Genomic DNA, 25,979 nt, shown 5'->3' on the forward strand with positions numbered 1-25,979 from the left:
GGGGCCTGTGGTCCGTCTGAACCCGGAAGTGAGACCCAAACAAGTAGGGTCTTCGCTTCTTCAGCGCCCAGACCACAGCAAATGCTTCTCGCTCAATTGCACTCCACCTACTTTCCCGTGGAAGTAACCTCCTACTGATGAAGGCTACGGGTTGGTCCCAGCCCTCCTCAGTCATCTATGAGAGAACAGCCCCTACACCCTGCTCTGAAGCGTCTGTCTGCACTAGGAATTCCTTGGAGAAGTCAGGGGCCAAGAGCACGGGCGCCGTGCACATTGCAGTCTTCAGGGTGTCAAAAGCTTTCTGACAGGTGTCAGTCCAGATCACTTTCCTGGGCTACTTCTTGGAAGTCAGCTCTGTCAAGGGGGCAACAATCTTTCCATAGCCCTTGACAAACCTCCTGTAGTACCCAGTGAGCCCCAGGAAGGCCCTCACTGCGGTCTGTGTCTTGGGGGGTTCCCAAGCCCGGATGGTCTCAATTTTGGGTTGCAAGGGTGCCACCTTGCCACTCCCCACTTGGTGTCCCAAGTACACCACGGAACCCTGCCCGATCTGGCACTTGCTCGCCTTGATCGTGAGGCCTGCTCGGCGCAGAGCCATCAACACTTCCCAGAGGTGGCGCAGGTGTTCGGGCCAGGTGGCACTGAACACTGCGATGTCATCCAGGTAGGCGGCACTGAACTCGTCCAGCCCAACCAATACCTGGTTGACCAACCCCTGAAAGGTGGCAGGGGCATTCTTCATTCCAAATGGCATGACCCGGAACTGGAAGTGCCCATCTGGTGTAGAGAATGCTGACCTCTCTTTGGCCCCATCGGTCAAGGCGATCTGCCAGTACCCAGACATTAAATCAAACGTGCTGAGGAACCGGGCAGCCCCGAGCCGATCAATGAGCTCATCAGCTCTGGGGATGGGGTGCGCGTCAGTCTTAGTTACTGAATTGAGTCCTCTGTAGTCCACACAGAACCGGAGTTCAGGTGTGGCTCCCGGCGCAGCAGCTTTGGGGACCAAGACCACGGGGCTGGACCAAGGACTGCTGGAGGACTCAACCACCCCTAACGCAAGCATTTTGGAGACCTCCTCCTTGATGCAAGCTCTGACCCGGTCAGTTACCCTGTAAGCCTTGTGCTTCACAGGTAAGCTGTCTCCTGTGTCCACATCATGGACGCACCAATCTGTGACACCAGGAACCAGGGAGAACCTATCTGGAAACTGCCCCAGCAAGTGGCGGCAATCTTCCTGTTGTTCAGGCGTCAGGGTGGGTGAGAGGTTAACTCCATCCACTGACCCATCTTTCTCAGAGGCTACTAAGAGGTCAGGAAGAGGCTCAGTCTCCTCCTCCATTCCATCATCAGTGGCCAGCAGCATGCCCACTTCGGTCCTCTCTAAGTGGGGCTTAAGGCGGTTAACATGTAGGACCCTCAAAGGGTTCCTGGGAGACCGCATGTCCACCAAGTAGGTGATAGGACTTTTGCGCTCCACAACCTCAAATGGACCTGTCCACTTATCCTGAAGTGCACAAGGCTCCACTGGGGCCAAGACCCACACCTTTTGTCCAGGTTGAAGCTCTACCAGAGTGGCATTCCGGTCTAACACCAGTCTTGTGGGTCATCAGGAGATTAGCTTCCCTGGTACTCCTACCAGCTTTGCAGGTCCAGAGATTCAAGGCAAAGTGTGGGACACCTCTTCTCGGGCCTTCATCGGGCAGATCAGAGTAACTCCAATATTCCGTCAGGTAGTAGTCTTTCTTCTCATTTTGCCTTTCAATTCTCACTGAAGTGTCGGACAGCAGCTCTCCAGAGCTGAACGTGCCTGTGACGTCCCGGAACAGATCCATTGTGCGTTCCTACCCTTTCCCTAATTATCGTTGCCACCACTGCAATACATTTTCAATACATTTCCTACCCCAGCTAGGCATCTTCCAACAGAAGGTATTGCACATTTGTGTGTGGCGGATGGGACCATGAGTGAAATTACTCTCTGATTCAAGTCCTCCCAAAGCAAGTCCACCCATCATGAGCACATCTGCGCTGTTTGCGGTAAAAGGCTCCACTTCATTGTTCCTCAGAGGAGCAGGGCCCTCACCCGTCCTGAGCACATCTGCGCTGTTTGCGGTGAAAGGCTTCACTTCATTGTTCCTCAGAGGAGCAGGGCTCCCACCCGTCCTGAGCACATTGTGCCTCGGAGGAGCAGGGCCCTCACCCGTCCTGAGCACGTCTGCGCTGTTTGCGGTGAAAGGCTTCACTTTATTGTTCCTCAGAGGAGCAGGGCCCTCACCCGTCCTGAGCACATCTGCGCTGTTTGCGGTGAAAGGCTCCACTTCATTGTTCCTCAGAGGAGCAGGGCACTCACCCGTCCTGAGCACATCTGCGCTGTTTGCGGTGAAAGGCTCCACTTCATTGTTCCGCAGAGGAGCAGGGCCCTCACCCGTCCTGAGCACATCTGTGCTGTTTGCGGTGAAAGGCTTCACTTCATTGTTCCTCAGAGGAGCAGGGCCCCCACCCGTCCTGAGCACATCTGCGCTGTTTGCGGTGAAAGGCTCCACTTCATTGTTCCTCAGAAGAGCAGTGCTCCCACCCGTCCTGAGCACGTCTGCGCTGTTTGTGGTGAAAGGCTTCACTTCATTGTTCCTCAGAGGAGCAGGGCCCTCACCCATCCTGAGCATATCTGCGCTGTTTGTGGTGAAAGGCTTCACTTCATTGTTCCTCAGAGGAGCAGGGCTCCCACCTGTCCTGAGCACATTGCGCCTCGGAGGAGCCGGGCCCTCACCCGTCCTGAGCACGTCTACGCTGTTTGCGGTGAAAGGCTTCACTTCATTGTTCCTCAGAGGAGCAGGACCCCCACCCGTCCAGAGCCCATTGCGCCTCAGAGGAGCAGGGCCCCCACCCGTCCAGAGCCCATTGCGCCTCAGAGGAGCAGGGCCCCCACCCGTCCAGAGCCCATTGCGCCTCAGAGGAGCAGGGCCCCCACCCGTCCTGAGCCCATTGCGCCTCAGAGGAGCAGGACCCCCACCCGTCCTGAGCCCATTGCGCCTCAGAGGAGCAGGGCCCTCACCCGTCCTGAGCACATTGCGCCTCAGAGGAGCAGGGCCCTCACCCGTCCTGAGCACATTGCGCCTCGGAGGAGCAGGGCCCTCACCCGTCCTGAGCACGTCTACGCTGTTTGCGGTGAAAGGCTTCACTTCATTGTTCGTCAGAGGAGCAGGGCTCCCACCCGTCGTGAGCACATCTGCGCTGTTTGCGGTGAAAGGCTCCACTTCATTGTTCCTCAGAGGATCAGGGCCCTCACCCGTCCTGAGTACATCTGCGCTGTTTGCGGTGAAAGGCTCCACTTCATTGTTCCTCAGAGGAGCAGGGCCCTCACCCGTCCTGAGCACATCTGCGCTGTTTGCGGTGAAAGGCTCCACTTTATTGTTCCTCAGAGGAGCAGGGCCCTCACCCGTCCTGAGTACATCTGCGCTGTTTGCAGTGAAAGGCTCCACTTCATTGTTCCTCAGAGGAGCAGGGCCCTCACCCGTCCTGAGCCCATTGCGCCTCAGAGGAGCAGGGCCCCCACCCGTCCTGAGCCCATTGCGCCACAGAGGAGCAGGACCCCCACCCGTCCTGAGCACATTGCGCCTCGGAGGAGCAGGGCCCTCACCGGTCCTGAGCACATCTGCGCTCTTTGCGGTGAAAGGCTCCACTTCATTGTTCCTCAGAGGAGCAGGGCCCTCGCCCGTCCTGAGCACATCTGCGCTGTTTGCGGTGAAAGGCTTCACTTCATTTTTCCTCAGAGGAGCAGGGCCCTCACCCGTCCTGAGTACATCTGCGCTGTTTGCAGTGAAAGGCTCCACTTCATTGTTCCTCAGAGGAGCAGGGCCCTCACCCGTCCTGAGCCCATTGCGCCTCAGAGGAGCAGGGCCCCCACCCGTCCTGAGCCCATTGCGCCACAGAGGAGCAGGACCCCCACCCGTCCTGAGCACATTGCGCCTCGGAGGAGCAGGGCCCTCACCGGTCCTGAGCACATCTGCGCTCTTTGCGGTGAAAGGCTCCACTTCATTGTTCCTCAGAGGAGCAGGGCCCTCGCCCGTCCTGAGCACATCTGCGCTGTTTGCGGTGAAAGGCTCCACTTCATTGTTCCTCAGAGGAGCAGGGCCCTCACCCGTCCTGAGCACGTTGCGCCTCAGAGGAGCAGGGCCCTCACCCGTCCTGAGCACATTGCGCCGTTTGCCGTGGAGACCCTCTTCTTTCACCAAGAGATGTATCCGCATTCTCCCGGCGGCTCTGATGATGACCGCTTTGACCAGGGAATGTTTTGAGTAGTGACAGAAGGTCCCATCCCTTCCTGTAGAAGGTTTTCATGGTAGTGAGACTAATTACTTGTATGAAATATTAAGGCCACCCGTACACTCCGGTTAGCTTTAAGACACATAAAAGAAGCATTTTTTAAGTATAAAATAAAAACCCTATGTGGTTAGGTTTTTGTTTGCCTCTCTGTGTTGCAAGAACACCTTTCTTGCCCATCTCTCCACTGAAGTGAGCTGGAAATAGATGTTTGAATCCTGCCGCGTTTGAAAGAAGGCAGCCCGGCTGCTGCTTCACTCCTAGCATAGCTTTCAGCTCGTGTTGTCTTTTCAAATGTTCTTCTTGTCACAGTTTACGTTTTATGATCATGCCCAGGGTGCGGCTACAGCTCTCTGTGCCAGTCTGCCACTTTAAATGTGAGCTGGTTTCGGGTGACCGACGCCCAGGCGTAGCCTGCACTGTGGCCTGGCGCTGGAGGCCATGGTGAGGTTTCTTCCAAACGTGAGTTGAGTCATCGTCTCAACACACGCACATCTGGCTGCGGCTTGACTGCTGGCTCACACATCTGGCAAACAGCCTTGTTTTGGAATGACGTCAGGGCTTTTCTTTCAGTCCCAAACTGCGAAGGGGTGGGACACGCCAGCTACTCATGTCAAAAAAGGGGAATTCTGCAAATAGATGGACTTCCTGCAGGTACCTTTCCTAAAACAGGCCGTCCTGCTGGAACCTGCGTTGCCAGCTATCTTCTCCTCTGGGATTCTTAGGCAGATGTGCACCTGTGCTTAGGCAGATGTGCACCTGTGCTCAGGCAGATGTGCACCTGTGCTCAGGCAGATGTGGCATCGCTCACACTGCAAGAGAGCCAGTGGCTGAGGGGGCGACCCGTTACCGCAAGCAGCATGTGAATGAGGGGGGGGGGGGAGAGGGGCCGAAAGTGACCGGCTGTTTCTGCCCACCAGCCCTGGTGCCACGCCTTCCCCTCAGCAATGATACTGACTAGCATCTGCACATATAGTTCATGCCATGGCATCTGCTCCTTGAGAGATGTCTGTGCAGAGTTGCCTCTCTATGCAGAGTAGGGTTTTATGCAATCTGTGAAGCTGTAGAAAGTGTTTCTCCAGTCTCGTTTCACCTCTGCACTGTAATGATAAATGTGTGAATGTGTGCTTATTAGTACAACTTCTCCAAATAATGTAGTATTGATTTACACAGACTGCATATGTGTATTTATATTAAATATGTATTTTTTCCTTTCATTGCACTAGCAAGACCGCTAAAACTGACACTTTAAGGGCTGTTTACGCAAACTTTATTTTGTAAAACATTTAGGAGTGCTACAAAATGTTCACAAACCTACAAGTGTAAATCTACACCTCCCCTTCTATATTTTGTGCGAGGACACTGACGCGTGCACACACACACTCACTCATTTTCTCTCTCTCCCTCTCTCTCTCTCTCTCTCCCTCTCTCCCTCTCCCTCTCCCTCCCCCTCTCCCTCTCTCTCCCTCCACTGCGGGTGGGGAAGTGGTTGAAAATTGTGCCGTGCTTACTACAGAATAGGTGGAATTTCAGTAGAATAGGAAAGAGTTAAGGGAGAGACAGACAGCTACTCAAAAAAGAGTAAGCCCATTGCTATTTACAAACTGCACTTCTACAGTTACTACAACCAAACATGACCCAAAACAGTAGTAAATGTCCTATAGCTCAGAGATACTGTAAATCTAGCACCGTACATGGCCAACCAGTGATAGTGCAAACCCTGTCATAGAAATCAATGGAGGTAGACACTTCTAATTTCCTATGGAATTTTATTTTGTTACATTTAAATTATTTAAAAATATAAAATGGGGAAAAAATGATCTAAAAGTAAAACATAAATATTTAATTTAAACATATTTTAATCCTTTTCAAATTGAGGAATGAATGGAACATCACTTTTTATGAAAATGTGGTTAAATTAAGTTTAATTCTAAGTATCACTTTTCATAATAATGCAGAACACAATATATATATATAGTTTTACTTTAGATGGGATTTTATTTTTTAATTTATACTTCAGAGAAATTATTTTATTTAATATGTTACCTAAAAAAAATCAATTCATGATTAGATGCTGTACCATTTCTCTCATTTTGTTCTACATTTGAAATAAATACATAAAATGAATTTATTATTCAACATCAAAAAATATTTGAACTAGATTTTCGTTCAAGTGTAATACATTTTAAAAATGTTCCCTTTACCTCACAATAGAAAGATCTAATATCGCCCTGTGCTGAGGTATAGAGAAAATCTAAGACTTTTTTTAAACTTGAAGAAAGAAGAATGCATCTTCCTTCAGTGCCCCCTCTCCCTCTCCTCCATCTCTTTCCAAAGCGTTCATCAAGATGGTCACAATGCTTTTGATACTTCTTGGCTTCATCAGTGGGACTCGGTATATGCATCAGAGATGTTTCAATCTTGAGCCGACCTGGAAGTTTTGCAAGAAGATGGGAGGCATGTCACAGAGGCAGTGCACGAACAGTGCCTGGTGCTCTCGTTCCGGTGCTCTCGTTCCGGTGCTCTCGTTCCGGTGCTCTCGTTCCGGTGCTCTCGTTCCGGTGCTCTCGTTCCGGTGCTCTCGTTCCGGTGCTCTCGTTCCGGTGCTCTCGTTCCGGTGCTCTCGTTCCGGTGCTCTCGTTCCGGTGCTCTCGTTCCGGTGCTCTCGTTCCGGTGCTCTCGTTCCGGTGCTCTCGTTCCGGTGCTCTCGTTCCGGTGCTCTTGTTCCGGTGCTCTCGTTCCGGTGCTCTTGTTCCGGTGCTCTTGTTCAGACTGAAATCATCTGTTTCCCTGGGTGTTCGTTATGATCATACCTTTGGTGGTAGCCTCTTTCCGTTGTCAGAGGTTTGGAACCGTTTCACCTTTATGAATCGGGAAAGGACCTTTCTTAAGTTGCTTTTACTGAGAACTCTTCTTTTAAAGAGGCTTTTCCAGACACTAATATACCTCGACGGAAACATGGCACTTCCACGTTCCATTGCACTTCAATGGATGTTCTAGAGACCATTGGCCTTCATGGTTTTTTGCCAATATGTGATCTCTTTGAACAGTTTGAAGGTGTGTGGGGCAAAGCTAAACCTTCAACATCTTCCGGGTGGTTGTCGATCCAAAACTGGGAGATGAATCTTTCTCTACGAACCAAGCCTTTTGATCATTTTCACCAGGAGGCTTTGTTCCCCACAGATTTGCCAGAGTAGGACTGGGCGCAGCTCTGGTGGTACCTAAAGTTCACCACTTTTGACCCCTGGAGGACCGCTTATGATTGGGTTAAAAGGGCATTTGTCTGGTAAACAAGGCCTTTTTGCCTTCCCTCAGGGAAAGAATAATTTAATCTGAAGTTCATCACCACAGCAGTGTCCTCACTCTACAAGCAGTGGGGGACATGTGTAGACTTTAGATGTGCCTTTCAGCTCTGGATGTCCGATTATGGCTTCGAACCACAAGATCTGTCTCTCTGGCTTCTGGCTTATCATCATTGTGACTGATCTTTGAATTATAAGTGGGTGTTCAGCGAGTGATACTCCCCCTTTTTCCAGCAGTATTAATAACTCTTGTATTCCATTGATGTAGGTGTCCCTCATGTTCCACTGTTTGTGGTATCCACCCTAGCCACCGGTATGGTTCTTCATTTAGGGATATGCTTGCAAGTACTCAAAACATCCAAACATGTTGATTCCGTGGTGGGCATCACTCCAGGGTCTCTGGTCCAAGCCTTGCTATGGAAGTTGAGGGTCCACTTTTTATACTCTTTTAGAGATGCTGGTGAGAGCAACATCATAGCGATGCTGAGAGAATCCACAGGGTGCAATATTGTTTTTAAGGCCCTGACAGGCTGAACTAAGTCAGATTCCCAGCTCTTCTGTCTCTAGTAATGAAATGACCCCTCTTGTTGCACACTTAGTACTTCATCCTTGCCCTCAACTGCTGAGCTTGGTCATCTGGTTCTGGAAGACCTAGTTTATGGCGATTGTTTGCCTTAAAATTCTAGATTCTTACTACCTGCAGAAAATCCATCTAGATCCAGCATCAGAGTAAAAGGCTTCTTGTTTGGACATCAGTCAAGGAGAGTGACACTTTCGCATGCTCCCGAGATTTTAGATTTGTTGTCTTTTGTTTCAAGCAGGCTACACAATTCTTTAGCTCCTATTTATACAAGTTGTTTCTTTGTTGCAAAACTTCTTCCCTGCCTCAGGCTGGGGATGATGGTTGGGCCTGCAGCTGTAGAAGTCTTTATCCTTCCACTAGAATTGTGCAGCAAAGGTATCACCCTATTATGTGGAAGTGTTGGCTAAGTTATGCAGTAAGAAAAGGCAAATTATAAGGGACATTCCGGCACATTGTTTTTTTTGTTGCAAAACGTCTTCCTTGCCTCTGGCTGGGATGATGGTTGGGCCTGCAGCTGTAAGAGTCTTTATCCTTCCACTAGAATGGTGCAGCAATCCGTATTATGTGGCAGTGTTGACTAAATTATGCAGCTCGAAAAGGCAAATAAGGCACGTTCCGGCACATTTTTAGAGAGCGTTACTTCATTATTTTGTTATTTTTGTACGTGGTAGTATTGTGTGTGCAAATATTTAACCTCATTAGTGCCAGTTTAGCAACGAAATACATAAATGAGCTACTGAAAGATGACCAGTTAACCTTTGCAAAGGGTAAACCAACAGATCTGCAGACTATGCAGCAGAGGGTGGATTATGCGGCGAATCCTTAACTATTCGAAAAAAGCTGAAGCTGCACAATCTCATAATACTGTTGGCCCTAAATATAGTTCTTTCTTCCCGGACTACCTAACTCATCACTGATTTTAAATGGGTGACCGAGATGGCAGTTTGTTATGGTTTCCCTACAGATGAGTCAACTACAGTCTTTTTCCCACAGTGAGCCCTGCACGGTTTCTGTGCGGGTAATGTGTTGCTAACATGCACCATTTCTTCTTGGTAAAAGGTGTTTCCAGGTGTCCACATGAATCCGCAGAAGTTTTTGTGTTTTATTACTGAGCCACTTTCTCAGTTGCTGAGGATGTTATATCTCATTGGTGATTGATTTATAGGTGCCAGAAACTCTACATTGGCAATAGCATGTTTGTTAGTGGTGATTTGTATGTACAAACATTCTGTACATTCATCTCCGTATGGACCTTAAATATATAGACTGTTAGAAAAGACTGGGATACAAGGTGTCAGCGGACTCTCTGAGAGACAAAAGGAAGCAAAGCACAGCTGTTGGCCATGTACACAGCTCTGTTCAATTTTTCTTTGCTTTTCAATTGATTTAATTGTTATAGACTACATTCTGATGGATACTTGTACCTGCAGATTCCGCACTTGTAAGAATCCCAGATGTCCTACTGGATCCGGAAACCTCAAAGATCTCACATCGCTGGTAGGGTGCGCTGGCTTTGCATCAATACCGTAAGTGGCGTCTGATGAGGTCACCAAAGCCATATAGCACCCACCCCAGTGCAACAACGTCAGTTCCCTTTATTACGTGCTTTTGAGGTGGATCTGGAGCACACTCTCTCGACGAGTTGAGTTTTCTCACAGACAGTTTTTGTTTTTAATAAGTGCAGTGACATGTCTCCTCCCAAGAGATCGATGTTCACACACTGTAGGGATTGTGAGCGGCAGGTGTCCATTACTGATTTCCCCCCTCCTTCTGCCTCTGGTGCTTTGGTCTGGGCCACTGCTCCTGATACTGTGACTCCTGCCAGATCATGCACTTTAAGGCATCAGGGATTTTGACGTGAAACTGTTAATGGCCTAATCCCGAAATGAGAAGCGCAATCTACCCCACTCCAGACCTCGCTCCGGGTCACCATTGTCACTCTTCAAGTGCTAAGAGATGAAAGCACAAGAAACATTTTAAAGGTAAGTCTCATCAGCACCCGCCGACTCCCACAGGATCTTCATCCTCTGAACCGCAGTTAGTTGTCATGGAACCTGTTGACCCCTCACTGAGGTGAGTCCACTGGACCTGGCCATGGATCTGTTTCGACCTCCACCTGAACAATCTTCAAACTTCTCAGATCCATCAGCTCCAGGGCTCCAAATTCTGACCAGCGGCATTTCTTAATGCCGTGTACTTTATTTTCTCCAGCGCATCAACGCCATACAGCGTGCTTTCAGGCCCCATGGAGTACGGTCCTCCCTAGCATTGCCTCCGACACCATTTGGCTCCAACCTGTCTCGACCTACGCCAACTCGTCCATTCTTCTATATGCTATATGGCTGGCCCCATCTCTTCTGATTCCGCCGTTCCCTGAAAATGTGCTGCAGAACAAGTCACCAGGGAAGCGCAAAGACTGTTGGTGGAAGAAGAGTACCGAAATAGGATTCAAGTCCTTAAACTCAACCTGCCTCTTAGCGCACTACATACTTAATCTATGGGATATGGCTCAGATGGTTGTGCCTCATGCCAGAGGAGATGCGGGCAGGGCACACTTCTAAGTGATTGAAGATAGTAAGAACAAATCACATTAAAAAAACAAAATGTGGACTGGACTCTACCGAACTGGTAGCCAGGGTTATTGGTACTTCTATGTCCTTTCGCAGAATTGCCTGGCCGTGCACTTCTGCTATATGCCCTGATGTTCAGGCCAATCTCATGGACATCCCATTTGATGTGGAATGCTTGTTTGTAGAGAATGCGGATTTGTCATGGAAAAGGTTCAAGGCCAGAAAATCTGTAGCACGCTCCTAAGGACTTAAATGCCACCTCCTATGAGGGACTATCACCAATTCTGACACTTTTGTGGCTTCTCCAGGGCATTCTACCTTTACCACCTGCAACCTTACCAGTCCCAATCCCAGCAACAGCAGAATCTGGGAGTACTGGTGTCTTGAAGTACGGGAGCAGAGCCAGAGAAAAGGGGAGTGGGTCCACCCAGCAAGTCTTCTCCTCCTCCTCTTCTTTCCCTGCACAAACAAAAAAAGCAGACCTAGTTTGCTTCCCCAAAGCCACTCTGAGCCTGGGCTGGGGCAGAGGGGTGTCCTCCTTTGTCCGAGCCTGGAAGGCTCTTACCTCAGACAAGTGTGTCCTCCAAATCATAGAAAGAGGCTACGCCCTTCCCTTTCTCCAGCTTCCAGCCCCTATACCCTCCCCATCTTCCTCTTCCCCCACAGATTATCTTCCCATTCTTCAACAAAAGCTGTCTGTGCCCCTACAGAAAGGAGGTATGAAGTTGCTGCCAGAGCAGGAACGAGGCCAAGGATGCTACTCATGTTAATTCCTTGTTCCCAAGAAGGACGATAGTCTGCGTCCGATCTTGGACCTCAGAGAATTGAACTTCTTCATCAAAAAGGAAAAGTTGAAGATGCTGACATTATCTCAACTTTTGCTGGTGTTGGAAGCTAGACACTGGATGATGTCTCTCAGTCTGCAGGATGCGTACTTCTACAAACTGATCGGGCAGTCGCTTCAGCGGTATCTGCATTGTGTAGTGGGTTCTACGCACTACCAGTTTGCAGTGCTCCTGTTTGGGGTAATTTCAGCACCTCCAGTTTCACAGTGGTGATGGCAGTGGTTGCAGCCCATCTCCAGAAGTTGAGCATACCAATTTTCTCGTACCTAGGCAACGGGCTAATCTGAGCTGGATTGGCAGAGGTGACATCTCTGGTCAACAGTTTCCCTACTGTTCTACCTTGATTTTTTTTCAACAAGCCCGAAATCCCACCTGATGCCCTCCCAGGGATTCCAGTTCATAGTCGGTACTGGCCACGACCCTACACTGCACCTTCCGAACACTTCAAGTGATTGCCGATACGCAGGAAATGGTTCCCTCTTTCAAAAATAATGCTGAAGGTCCCTTGACTCTTAGGTCAGATGGCTTCCAGTATTCTCCTAGTCACGCATGGATATTGACCCATGAGGGCCCTGCAGTTTTCACAGACAGTGGTTACTGTATGGGGTAGACATGCCCTAATCTCCCCCAACGCTTCACCAGAAGTGGCAGGAGGTGAACCTGAATTGCGGGATGGCCTTTGATGCTCCTCCAGCCTTGGCTTTTGTAGTGATGGATGCATCCAACTCAGGGTGAGGAGCTCATGTGGAGGATCCGGAGGAGAGGTCCTGGACTTCAGCAACAAGACTTGCCCCATGGGACTCCACCTAGTGACCGTCAGAAGAAGGACAAACACCCACAGACCACGCAAGAAATCTAGGGATCATCCTAGATGACAAGCTCAACATGATAGCTCAAGTCAATGCAGTGTGCACCTGCTAATGCCACATCCTGTGCATGCTGCGAAAAATTGTCAAATGATTGTATCAGAACACCAGACAGACCGCACCAGACAGACCGTCATGCAAGCACTCATCACCAGGAGACTAGATTACGGCAACACTCTATGCTGGGATCTCCAAACAACTCCTACGCAGACTCCAGACTATCCAGAACACCGCTGCAAGACTCGTACTCGACCTCTCACACTGCATCCACATCACATGGCACCTCAGGAAGCTTCACTGGCTCTCCATTCACAAGCACAGCCAATTCAAACGTTACACTCGTACATACAAAGGCTTACACAATACAAGACCAGAATACCTGAACAGCCATGTACACTGTCACCAACCCACCAGACACACACGCTCTGCCTCACTCTTACTCACACACATTCTCTGCATAAGCAAAAGTGGAGGTCGCTCATTCTTTTACATCACACCCACGACATGCAACGGTCTCCCTCAATACATCAGAGCCACCTTCTGACTTTTTGAGTTCTGCAAGAGGCTGAAGACCTGGATCTTCGTATAAGTACTTTGGGGACCACAAACCTACACACCTGCCCAAGCGCCTGGCTACCCTCTCTGTTGATTAGGGCGCTACACAAATCAATATAAAATAACATAACTGGGATATCTGGTCTCCTAAACGACAAATTCGTCATATAAACATATTGGAATTGCGGGCAAATCAGTTGGCGCTCAAGGCCTTCCTCCCCTCCATCCAAAGTTGTTCCCTCCAAACCTGACGGAAAATGCAACAGCAATGTGGTAGCTCACCAAGTGAGGGGGAGTAGGGTCTTTCTTCATTTGCTTGTAACCATTGAAACGGTGGTCTTGGGCACACCGTCAAGGGTTCTGGTTAACAGCCAGTCATCCAGTAGGTTCTCTGAATTTATAATGCCGATCGCAAGTGGTGTCTCTGCCGGAAGTAGTCCAGCACATCTTTGCCCAGTGGGGAACTCCTTAAATGGACTTGTTCACCTCCTCAGACAATGCTCAATGCCAGCAGTTCTGCGCTTTCCAGTATCCTTTGAGGGAGTCCTTGGGGGATGCATTTAAATTTAGGTGCATCTTTCAGCCGCATTACACATGTTCCTGCAATACCGTTGATTCCTTGAATTCTGAGAAAATACTCGCTTAAGACCTGGCCCAAGTTATTATCACTGCCCTGGATTGGTCAAGGATGGTGTTGTATGCAGACCTTTAGCGCTCTTCCATATGTCCCCCGCTGAAGCTGCAATGCCATCTGGAACTTCTCTCCCAGTCAGGAGGAATGGTTCTGCACCCTAATGGACACGGCCTCTACCTTCATGCCGGGAGATTGAGCCGGGACATCTGAACTCCTTTCAATCACCACTGGAGGTGGTAGATGTAGGAGAGTAGGATCTGCTTCACATGTTTACCCCCACTTTTTGCTGGTGTTTCACTGTTTTTCGACTTCAGTCTGGCTGGGACCCTGCTATTCATGGCCCCAGCCTAGCTGCTTCCTCTCCAAAATGATTCCATGTACTTTAGGTACAGTTCAGATTGGATCTGAGGTGCCCTTATAAGTCCCTAGTATATGGTATACTATGTACCCTGGGCATAGGTACCCCAGAGGCCTACCAGCGGCTGAAGCATGTATTATGCCACCCCTGGAAAGCCACCCAAAATGACACCACAGATCTGCTACTGCAGCCTGGGTAAGGTGGTGCCTGCACCCCTTACTGTGGTATAGGCTACCTATATCACTACCATTGCACACACATATAAAACCTATACGTCACTCCTATGGCAGGCCTTAACAATCCGGAAGGCAGAGTGCTTGGTTTTTATGTGAGAGGGTGCCCCTGCACAAACAGAGCCCCTCTGCAGCGTTCGGAGTACCTCCTCTGATGCGGTTTGTGATGCAGCCTGCCCATATACTCTTAAGTGCATTATAACCTCGCGGTAAATGCTAACTTTGGACTGGCTGCATGGAAACATGTCGTGTTTGGTTCACTATATCTCACCATATACTGCACATACAAACCTATCAGTCACCCCTACGGCAGGCCTTATCAATCCTGAAGGCTGGGTGCTTGGTTATATAGGAGGGGGTGCCCAGGCATGAGCTGAGCCCCTCTGCAGCCTTCGGAATCTCTTCTCTGGGGTTGTCAGTAGTGCAGCCTGATCATATACTCTTAAGTGCATTATAACCAAACGGTAAATGCTAACTTTGCACTGGCTGCACGGAAACATGTTGTGTTTGTTGTCAAACACCTTGGAATCATACCCCCACACCAGTAACTGGTGGGGGAGTATGATCCCACCCTTCTAGAGGGAGAGACATGCCAGCACTGGTATACCCAGTAGAAACTTAATAGAGGCCTGGCATCACAAAATGGATGCTGCAGCCACAGACACAAGTCTGGCCTCCTACTGCTGACCGAAACTCCGGCAGGGGAGGCCTGGACAATAGGTTTCCTGTCACAGGGAGGTGTAACCACCTTCCAGACAGGATTATGTGTATTGGGGCTGGGTGGGAGCACTCTCTGAGTGCTTTGAAGTCCTGCACTGGGGACACATTTGGTGTCCCTGTGCATAGTCCAGCTCAGACCGGTTCAGGGGCTTCCAGCCCCTGCTCTGGCGCGAAACTGGACAAAGGAAATGGGTGTAGCCACCCCTCTTTCCAAACCCTCCCATAGGTGGGTCCCCAGAGCTAGTCCAACCCCTTCCTTAGGTATAAGTAAGGAACCTCTGTAACCAGAACTTTAGATTACTCTGAAGCCGAATCCTGGACCTCCAAGGAGTGACTCCCCTGCTTGGCAGGCACCAACGAAGCAATTTGTCGGTCTGCATTTCCGAAGCCCCCGCTGGACTCCAAAGTATTTGCAGCCCAGGAAGAGGATTTCCAGACATCTCCGAGGCTAACCCGAGTCCCCAGCAAAGCTGAGACCCGCAGCCCTCGTGAGTAGCGTGGAACCGGAACTCCTGGTCAACGTGCATTTCTACAAGTGCATTGACTTCTCGACGTCTCTTGAAGTCGTGCTTGGGCTGACTTGTAGCCCCCACCCCGAGCACTGAATCCACCGAAGATTGTCGGCCTGGTCATTCCGAGTGACCCGTGGGCCGCCATTTTGTGTTTCGTCTCGAGGTCCCTTCGCGATCCCTGGTCCGTTGACTGGTGGGTCCCTGAGGGGGTAACTTTGAATTTCCTTGGGCTTTCCTGGTTGCTCCAGACGTGCCCCGACTCCCTACCAAGTGGCGAGTACCTCAGACCTTGCTGGTCTGCACCGAAGCATCTTTCTCGTTTCTGCGTAGGTTGCTGTTGCCAAGGCTTGTTGTGTCCAATCCGGGCACCGACGCTGCAGCACTCGACATCCTTCGTGTGACAGCTCGAATCCAGCTCTTGGTCGTCCTCGACGCCTCCTGGTCCTCGTGGCTGAAGAGTCAAGCTTCACCTCTTTCACCTGAAATCACCCGACATCGGTGGGCATCTGTCCATCGCCTTCCTGGTCACTGGCTGGTGACCCAGACTCTGCCCCCTCTGCTTTCAGGTTCTTCTCATCTTCGATCCAGGCTTGGATCTCTTCGGACACTTCGCATCATCACAGCAGCAGCACTTCTTTGCCAGCTCCCACTGAAATTGACGACGCGACCCGACAGCAAAAGACACCTATGCACCCGGCTTCCCTGAGTAAGGTAACACGAGTACTCCGGTGCTCCCGTGGGTGTTGACCCTAGAACTTCCTAAGTCCAAAAGGGTTTGGTCCTAGCTCATCTCGAAGTGTCCCTAATCTTTAAAAATCTAACCGTGACTTTCCCCATAGAAGCTAACGGGAGCTTGCGGCTGTGTTCACACACTGCCCACGGCCCGTGGGTCCCCTGTGTCACTACCTTGGGTGGTTCCTTGGGGTCTCAGCGATTCTACAGGCTCTAGGCTGTGTGTCTAGTTAAATCGTGGTTCTTATACCACTATTTTAGTATAGGGTTTGGCTCGCCCCTAGGGCCTGACGTGTATTTGTGCTATTTTACTGTGATTATTGAAGTGTAACTTATGTGTTTTGACCTCTAGTCTCATAAAGAGACTAGTAGGGTGTGTTTAGTAATAAATACATATATTTTATATATATACCTCGTGTGGATATCTTTCATTTAGTTACTCGAGATTAAAGCCTGGTAAAGCAATCTGCTTTACATTCCTTCAAGACTTAGCCTGAAGGCTGCTCTCCATAGCTACCACTAGGATAACTTTCAATAAAGGTTGTCTTTAACCAATAAGGGGTTGTTTGGACTGATGCAAGGTGCCCAATATAACTAGTGGACAGCATATATCAGGCCAACTTCTCACAGTAGATGTCTAACTTTGTGCACAGACAACAATGTGGACCCTTTCATGCTCCGTTGTTCCAGTTTCTACTTCCCTTGTCCAGCGGGCATGTGCAGTAGGCACAGTCTAGGATTATTTGGCTGCATTGTCGCATTCCTGTCTTCCAGTCCAGCCTTCATTGTTCAGGACCCCAATTGTGATAAATATTTTGACGGGGATGAACACTCTGTATCCTCCACCTCCCTTTGTTATGCCCCAATGGGAGTTTTAACTTTTTTAGAGGGGACTTTGTTTGAGCCCCTGCATAGTTGTAATTTGAGAATGTTGACTTTAAAGACTGTTGTTAGTGGCTGTTACCTAAGCCAGATGAGTATGTGAGTTGTAAGCTCTCCGTTCTCGCCCATCCTTCACCACCTTTTATCCAGATAAGTTGATGCTGTGAACCAAGGCTGCTTTCTTGTCGAAAGGGATGACTTCCTCTCACCTCAGTCACCCTTCCTTCTTTGTATCCATCATCCCAGCCCACGAAGGAGGAGGAGTGGTTGCATAGTTTGGATCCTAAGTGGAAAGTCAACTACTACCTGGATCTCACCAAGGACATGCGATTGGATGACAGTATCTTTTTGGGTAATTGTTATGGCAAAAAAGGTAAAGCGGTACAGAAAAAGACCTTGTCCAGGTGGATCAACCTTTGCATTAAGATCTTTTCTGATCTGACCAATAAGGAGCCTCCGAGAGGGATCAGGATCCTTTCTTCTGCTCTTGCCAGATGAGTTTTAGTTGCAGAGATTTGCAAAGCAGACACATGGACGTCCCTACACACCTTCGCCGAACACTTCTGATTGGATTTTGAAGTGTGTAGGGATGAACATTTTGCCAGATCCGTTCTACAGAATGTTCTCATCTAACCATCCCTCACCTCTCCCTCTGGGCAGATTATTGCTTTGGAATCTATCCTACAGGTGAGGAATCTGCAGGCAACCTATACATCATAAGAAAAAACTAGTTACCTTTAGTAACTATCTGTTCGAGGCATATGAGCTGCAGATCACACACTGAGGATAAGATCGCCATCTGGTGTTGGGCTCGGATGATTGCAGGTTGTTGTTGTCCTCGGAAGAAGCCTTTGGTCACGAGGATGGTGACTCCTCCCCTGGACAACAGTGCGCATGGGCATCCACTCCATCGTCAGATTGTTTTTTTCCGCCATTGGGTTCGGATGAACTTTTTTCCGCTCCAGCAGAAAACTTCTAGCAATCAATTTAACTCCTTGATCTTCATTCCATCGACGTCGACATCAACTCGGACCGGTTCCGCAAGCGGCTGATGGACAGGACACCCTTCAAGAAATGCCCCCAGTGTGGAGCGAAGTTCCCCCACAGTGACCACCACGAGGTTTGTAACCTCTGCCTGTCGCCGGAACACAACGAGTCCACCTGTCCAGCTTGTTCCGCTTTCCGTTCGAAGAAGACCCTCCGGGACCGAAGAGCTCGACGCCATATTATGGCCAAACCAGCTCCAGAACCGGAGGACATCTTTGCTCAAGATGTTCCCGAAGACGACACCGAAGACCTCGAGATCGTGTCCGAGGTCGACGATTCCGATGACCTCATCACTCCAGGGCAGCGTGTGAGTACCGCCCCCCCTGCCCCTGCCCCATCCAAAAAACCATTGGTCAAGACTCCGCCAGCTGGGCCCAGTCGCGACCGGAAATCCTCTTCAGAAGCCCCGCCCTCGGGCCCGGCTCCGAAGACATCTAAGCCTGTAGGTGGCTCGGGCTCGAGCAAACCTCACCTGATTGTGCCTTTAACACCCAAAAAACCACTGTCGGCACCGAAACAGGCTCCAAGACCGAAATCTCCTTCGGCACAGAAACGTTCCTCGGCACCGAAGTCTCCACCGGCACCGAAACGTTCTTCGACATCGATGCCTAAAAGTCCCTCGGCATCGAAGCATACATCGGCACCGAAGCATACATCGGCACCGAAAACTCAGTCGGCTCCGAAAAATCCATCGGACCCAACACATCCTTCGGCACCGAAAACATTATCGGCACCGAAAACATTATCGGCACCGAAAACTACGCCCACACTGAAAAAAGCTCAGACAGACCCGAAGCGGACATCGCAGCCCCCACCTTCGGAGCCAGATGAACTTTTTCGACCAGATCCTACTCAAAAGCGGATCTACATCAATCCTGACACTGGACATGTGACTGCCATCCCATATAAAAAGCGGAAGCTGGACATTACACCTCCCCCAGCTCCCATACGGAAAAAGGACTGTGCCACTTCACCACTTCGTCCTTCCTCTCCTGTATTACCTTCTAACCCGTCCCCCCCTCCTCCTCCTGATTCTCCTTTACCTTTACCTTTACCATCTCCCCGTCATTCACCCCCTCCACAGGATGATGATGATGACTTAGGGGGAGGGGCGGACCCTGATTTCTTTAATTATCCTGTTGAACCAACCGACCCGTTTACTTTGCCAGACACAGCACCGGTAGATGACTGGTCTTACCCAATACCTGACATGCCTGACCCCACTACCTACCCCTCCAAGCCCTCCCCTCCTGATGACCACCTAGGGTTTGGCCAACTGATAAACAGGGCAGCAACATTCCATGGTGTCACTATGCACACAGACCCCCTTGAGGAGGATTTTCTCCTCGATACCTTTGAACAGTCACAGAAAACAGTTCATATACTTCCCATGATTAAAGGGGTTATAAAGCATGCCACTGACGTCTTTAAAGACCCTGTTCGAGCGAGGGTTCTCAACCCCCGCATCGAAAAAAAGTACCGACCAGCCCCGCAGGACCCTGCATACATTAAAGCCCAGCTCCCTTTAGACTCCTTGGTCGTATCAAATACCAGGAAGCGCGTTAACTCACAGACTACTGGAGAAACGCCCCCCCCAGACAAGGAGTCTAAGCTTTTAGAGGCCTCAGGAAAACGAGTCGCCGCACAGGCGGCGAACCACTGGCGTATTGCCAATACCCAAGCCCTGTTAGCCCGGTATGACAGGGCACATTATGACCAACTTGAGGACCTCATCCAACATCTGCCTGAACCCTTTAAGTCCCAGGCCACTGACCTCATTCAAGAAGGCAAATTAATATCTAATGCCTCCATTAAATGCGCCTTAGATGCGGCAGACACTGCTTCTAGGGCGGTCAATACTAGCGTCTTACTCAGACGTCATGCCTGGCTCCGTATTTCCGGTTTTAAACCGGAGGTTCAAACCGCAATCCTAGCTCAACCTTTTAACCAGGAGCAGCTATTCGGCCCTGCAGTGGATACTGCATTAGAAAAAATGAAAAAGGATAATGAAACTGCCAAGTCTATGGGAGCACTGCAGTCTCCTCAAAACCGGGGTTCATTTCGTCGCTCCTTTTATAGAGGAGGCTCCAAAAACACATCAACTGAGACCACGTCCACCTTTAAAAATTCTGGACAAACATCCCCTAACAGAGGTTATTTCAGGGGAGGTTATAGGGGAAACAATAACAAAGGTCGAGGGCGGGGCAACAACAACAACACCCGCACCTCACCAGCCACCAAACAGTGACTTGCCACCACTCCCCCCAGACCATTCCACTCCTGTCGGGGGGCGACTCCAACAATTCCTACCTGTCTGGACTTCCATCACCACAGACAGATGGGTAAGACAAATTATCCAGTCTGGCTACTGCCTCGAACTCATACAATCCCCCCCAAACATACCACCCAAACAACGTCCAATGTCCTTACATCATCTCTCTCTCCTCAAACAAGAAGTTCAATCCCTGTTACAAAAACATGCGATAGAACCAGTTCCCCTTCAACATCAGGGAAAAGGGGTATATTCTCTATACTTCCTCATTCCCAAAAAGGACAAAACACTAAGGCCCATACTGGATCTCAGACAACTAAACCAGTATATACATTCGGATCATTTTCATATGACCACTCTCCAACAAGTCCTCCCACTGTTACAACAGGGAGACTTCCTTGCCACATTAGACCTCAAGGACGCATACTTTCACATCCCTATGCATCCCGCTCACAGAAAATATCTACGATTTGTGGTAGATGGGCAACACTATCAATTTACAGTTCTCCCATTCGGAGTAACAACGGCACCCAGAGTGTTCACCAAGTGCCTAGCAGTCGTGGCAGCGCATCTCAGAAGACAACAGATCCATGTCTTCCCCTATCTGGACGATTGGCTCATAAAAGCCAACACATACCAAAAATGCGTACTCCACACTCATCGCACAATTCAAACTCTCCACGATTTGGGATTCACTATCAACTACCCCAAATCCCACCTACAACCCTCCCACTTACATCAGTATCTAGGAGCAACCATAGATACCTCCAAAGCCATTGCTTATCCCAGCACCGCCAGGATAGCCAGTATACAAAATCTCATCTCTCAATTTCAAACTCATCCATCTCTTCCAGCAAGAGTATTCATGCAGCTCCTAGGCATGATGGCGTCATGCATCTCCATAGTCCCACACGCACGACTTCAAATGCGTCCCTTACAGGAATGTTTAGCACAACAGTGGAACCAAGCTCACGGACAACTTACCGATCTGGTGTTGGTGGACAGTCGCTCACTTCGCTCACTGAAATGGTGGAACACCATCAACCTGTCCAAAGGGCGACCGTTCTTAGAGCCCCTTCCACAAGTTGTGCTAACTACAGACGCATCTCTCACAGGGTGGGGAGCCCACCTCCTTCACCATACCACTCAGGGCAGATGGACCAGTCACCAAAAACTGCTCCACATCAACCACCTGGAACTCTTAGCAGTGTTCTTAGCACTAAAATCCTTTCAAGTTCACCTCAAGAACAAAACTGTCCTCATACGCACAGACAACATGACGACAATGTATTATATACAGAAACAGGGAGGGACACACTCTCTCCAACTGTCCCAACTGGCACAGCAAATCTGGAGATGGGCAATTCCCCAAAACATCTACCTGTTAGCAGAACATCTCCCAGGGATCCACAATCAAGTGGCCGACCTCCTAAGTCGCCACACACAGCAAATCCACGAATGGGAACTACACCCCAAGGTTCTACTCCCCTTCTTCCAAAAGTGGGGACAACCGGACATAGACCTGTTCGCCACTCCCGAAAACACAAAATGCCCAACCTTCGCCGCCAGGTTTCCACACCCACAGTCGAAGGGCAATGCCCTATGGATGAACTGGTCAGGCAGATTTGCGTACGCCTTTCCGCCTCTCCCACTAGTTCCATTTGTGGTACGCAAACTGAAACAACAGTCACTAACACTAATACTAGTGGCTCCCACTTGGGCACGTCAACCGTGGTTCACCACACTTCTGGAACTATCTTTAGTTCCACATCAAAGGCTACGCCTCTCCCCGGATCTATTAACCCAGAACCATGGAGAAATCAGACACCCAGATCCTCAAACACTGAACCTAGCGATCTGGCTCCTGAGGTCTTAGAGTTCGGTTACCTTAATCTCCCTCCAGACTGTATGAATATCATAAAGGAAGCCAGACGCCCTACTACTAGAGCGTGTTATGCCGCGAAATGGAAACGATTTGCCATCTACTGCGCTAATAATGACATACATCCATTGGATGCTTCCATCCAAAACATCATTTGCTATCTACTACACTTGCAAAGATGCAATCTAGCGTATTCCTCTATACGTTTACACCTAGCAGCCTTGGCAGCCTACTTGCAAAATAGGCAACACCTGTCCCTTTTTAAGGTACCAGCCATCAAAGCGTTTATGGAAGGTCTCAAAAGAATTCTTCCCCCAAGATTGCCACCTGCACCAGTGTGGAATCTCAATGTGGTTCTAACAAGACTCATGGGTCCCCCATTTGAACCTATGCACAAATGTGAGTTGCAATTCCTAACATGGAAGGTAGCTTTCCTTATCGCAATCACTTCCCTGCGCAGAGTAAGTGAAATACAAGCCCTTACACTAGAGGAACCTTTCTTACAACTACACCGTAACAAAGTGGTTCTTAGGACAAACCCTAAATTTCTTCCAAAAGTGATTTCCCCTTTCCACCTTAACCAATCAGTAGAGCTACCAGTCTTTTTCCCAAACCCAGACTCCGTAGCTGAAAGGGCCCTACATACCTTAGATGTCAAAAGAGCCTTGCTTTATTACATCGACAGGACAAAACCCTTTCGAAAGACAAAACAACTCTTTGTTGCTTTCGCACCACCACACAAAGGCAACCCGATCTCCAAATCAGGCATAGCCCGGTGGATAGTTAAATGCATCCAAATATGCTACCTCAAGGCTAAACGTACACTTACAGTTCCCCCTAGGGCGCACTCCACGCGTAATATAGGGGCTTCTATGGCCTTCTTAGGTAACATTCCCTTAGAAGACATTTGCAAGGCAGCCACGTGGTCTACCACGCATACCTTCACTAAACACTATTGTGTTGACGTGCAAGCCAAACAACAGGCCTCCGTGGGCCAGGCTGTCCTAAAAACTTTATTTCAAGCTGCTGCAACGGATACAGGCGACCACCGCTAAGGGGAAGCACTGCTGTATAATCTATCCTCAGTGTGTGATCTGCAGCTCATATGCCTCGAACGGAATATGCTACTTACCAGTATGCATCTGTTCTTGGCATGTAGAGCTGCAGAGTCACACACGCCCTCCCGCCTCCCCGGGACCTGTATCTGTTCCAGCATCCGTCTTACTTAGACATTACACATGGACATCCTTTCTTTCATTTCTATACACTCCATCTTTTCCCATCATGGCGAAAAACAATCTGACGATGGAGTGGATGCCCATGCGCACTGTTGTCCAGGGGAGGAGTCACCATCCTCGTGACCAAAGGCTTCTTCCGAAGACAACAACAACCTGCAATCATCCGAGCCCAACACCAGATGGCGATCTTATCCTCAGTGTGTGACTCTGCAGCTCTACATGCCAAGAACAGATGCATACTGGTAAGTAGCATATTCCTTCTGGTGGATACTCTAGCTACCTGAGATTCCTCATTGAACCTTCCTTCCCCCCCACACTCCCCTCCCTGTTTTGATGAATGGCTTTTAGGGAAAATTAATAAGATCCGAAGTCCGTTTTGGTACTGCACCACTCTGCTAATATTTTTGTGCTGGGGTGGGCACTATATGGCTTCGGTCAGTGGCTCAGTGACCACCTTCAATGCCTTGAAAGTAAATTACAGCTGGACAGGCTGCAAACCAACCCCAGAGAGCCAGTCTTTCCTCACCATTGTCGCAATCTGAGACCATCACTTACTAATTTTCGCATGCTGATTGTACTTATTGATGCAGTGACATAGGGCTGAGCTTATTTATGTTCGCACATGTAATGCCAACTTCTTACGTGCTGTCTTTTTGCAGGTGTTTCAGGTTCGTAAAGTACAGGGGTCAAACAATGGAAAAGTATTTGCCATGAAAGTGTTAAAGAAGGTACGTATGATATATATCTGTTTTAAATGCTGAAGGCCTAAAGAACTAATGATACCCTGACATAGGAATCCTGTAGTGATCCTCCAACACTGTTGGAGCCCTATGACACTGACTGGCCACTTCTGAGTAGATACTTACCATGTTACCTCGTTTCTTGTACTGTAGGCAAAAATAATCTGCAACGCAAAAGACACCGCTCACACCAAGGCAGAACGGAACATCCTGGAGGAGATCAAACACCCCTTCATCGTGGATCTCATCTATGCCTTCCAGACCGGCGGGAAACTCTACCTCATCTTGGAGTGCTTGAGCGGTAATGCTTTTCGGGGTCAAGGGGGGAAAGGTTTCTTACATCCTACAGGGCCCGAGTAGTAATGCCTTGGAGGGGTTGAAGGTGAAAGTTGTACTCACCGTGGAGTACCTGAGCAGTAATGCTTCTCGGGGTCTAGATGGAAAGTTTTACCTCCTCTGCAAGTACCTCAAGGTTTGGGAATACGACTCAATAGAGGCTTCTTGGTCCTTTGGAGGGCAGGTTTGAGCCAAGTTACCAACTCTGGGCGGAAGGAACAGGCAGGTATGACCTAAATGTTTTCTCAAACTTACCCAGAGAACATATGTACTGGGCGCATAACAACCCTGTCGGAGACTATCAGGCTTTTAAAAATTATTGTTCTGAGTTCTGACAACTTGCACAAACGCACAAAACTCACAATGGTAGTTTTAAAGGTGGTATTTTAAGCCTGTTTTGGCGCAGAATAAATGAAAAGATATGCAGAAATCAGTAAAACCTTAGCGAGAGTGAAAGCAAAGAACAAAACCATAATATGAATTAGACAATTATACTGTGCATTTTTAAGTATACCTGCCTGCTTAATTTTCCAACCTGAAACTTTTTTGCAACAATGCGGTTTCAGTATTTCGATATTTGCCGCATTTTTGTACCAGAACTTCATATTTGTCTAGAATGGGGCTACGAGACGAGGCCAAATTTAGTCTGTGCAGTAGAAAACTATTATGAGACAATTTGAGTATGCGAACTCGAGGAATACTATCAGAACACATGATAACTGTAATATGCGCTGTTGTACAATAACGAATAATGACTTATGCGGTCTTAAGCCTTAACGCACAGTCAAGTAATAAAAATACGATACGAGGTGCTCCTCAAAGATATATAAGGCAAAATGTAAGACAATTCCTGATCCTTTAAGGGTTGTGGGATTGCTTTCCCTCAGCCATGTACTGGAGCAGTAGTAGTTTCTGTGTGGTTCTTTCACACTGGAGTGCCTGAAAACTAATGCTTTGACAAATGTTATATGACGGCCTTTAGTCAGTGTTTGGGATGTAATACTTTAAGTAGTCTAGAGGGTAAAGCTCATCCTGAGGTCCTTGAGCAGTAATGTTGTGGGGTGTCCAGCAGGAAAGCCTCCCCTCATGTGGGAGAACCTCAACAGTAATGCTTTGAGGGGACTCGCGGTTAAAACGAGAACAAACACATTTACAGAGACCGTACTAGTCACTATATTTAAAACAAGAAACGGACAGTCTCGGGGTCCACTGTGAAAGAGCACGGCGATCTGGGGCAGCTTGGGTAGGATCAAGTAAATTACTTAGAGTTGGTTTGCCATGCAAAAAAGCAAATGCCAAAATGAACCACAAAGTAATCCAGGAAGGTGCTTGCTGCCCCATCTTTTCTGATA

At 49.0% G+C, this 25,979-nt stretch overlaps 1 protein-coding gene across 2 annotated transcripts in view; it reads left to right on the top strand.

Annotated features, from left to right (window-relative positions):
• RPS6KB2 (ribosomal protein S6 kinase B2) overlaps positions 1-25,979 on the top strand; it is a 212,216-nt gene that overhangs the window by 73,738 nt on the left and 112,499 nt on the right. For both annotated transcript variants that reach the window (XM_085651639.1, XM_085651640.1), the window contains exons 4-5: positions 24,211-24,279; positions 24,445-24,592. In XM_085651639.1, coding sequence (XP_085507765.1) covers positions 24,211-24,279; positions 24,445-24,592 — 217 coding nt within the window. The remainder of the gene's footprint in view (positions 1-24,210; positions 24,280-24,444; positions 24,593-25,979) is intronic.

The sequence above is a fragment of the Triturus cristatus genome, chromosome 4_1 (assembly GCF_964204655.1).
Source record: "Triturus cristatus chromosome 4_1, aTriCri1.1, whole genome shotgun sequence".
Lineage (NCBI taxonomy): Eukaryota > Metazoa > Chordata > Amphibia > Caudata > Salamandridae > Triturus > Triturus cristatus.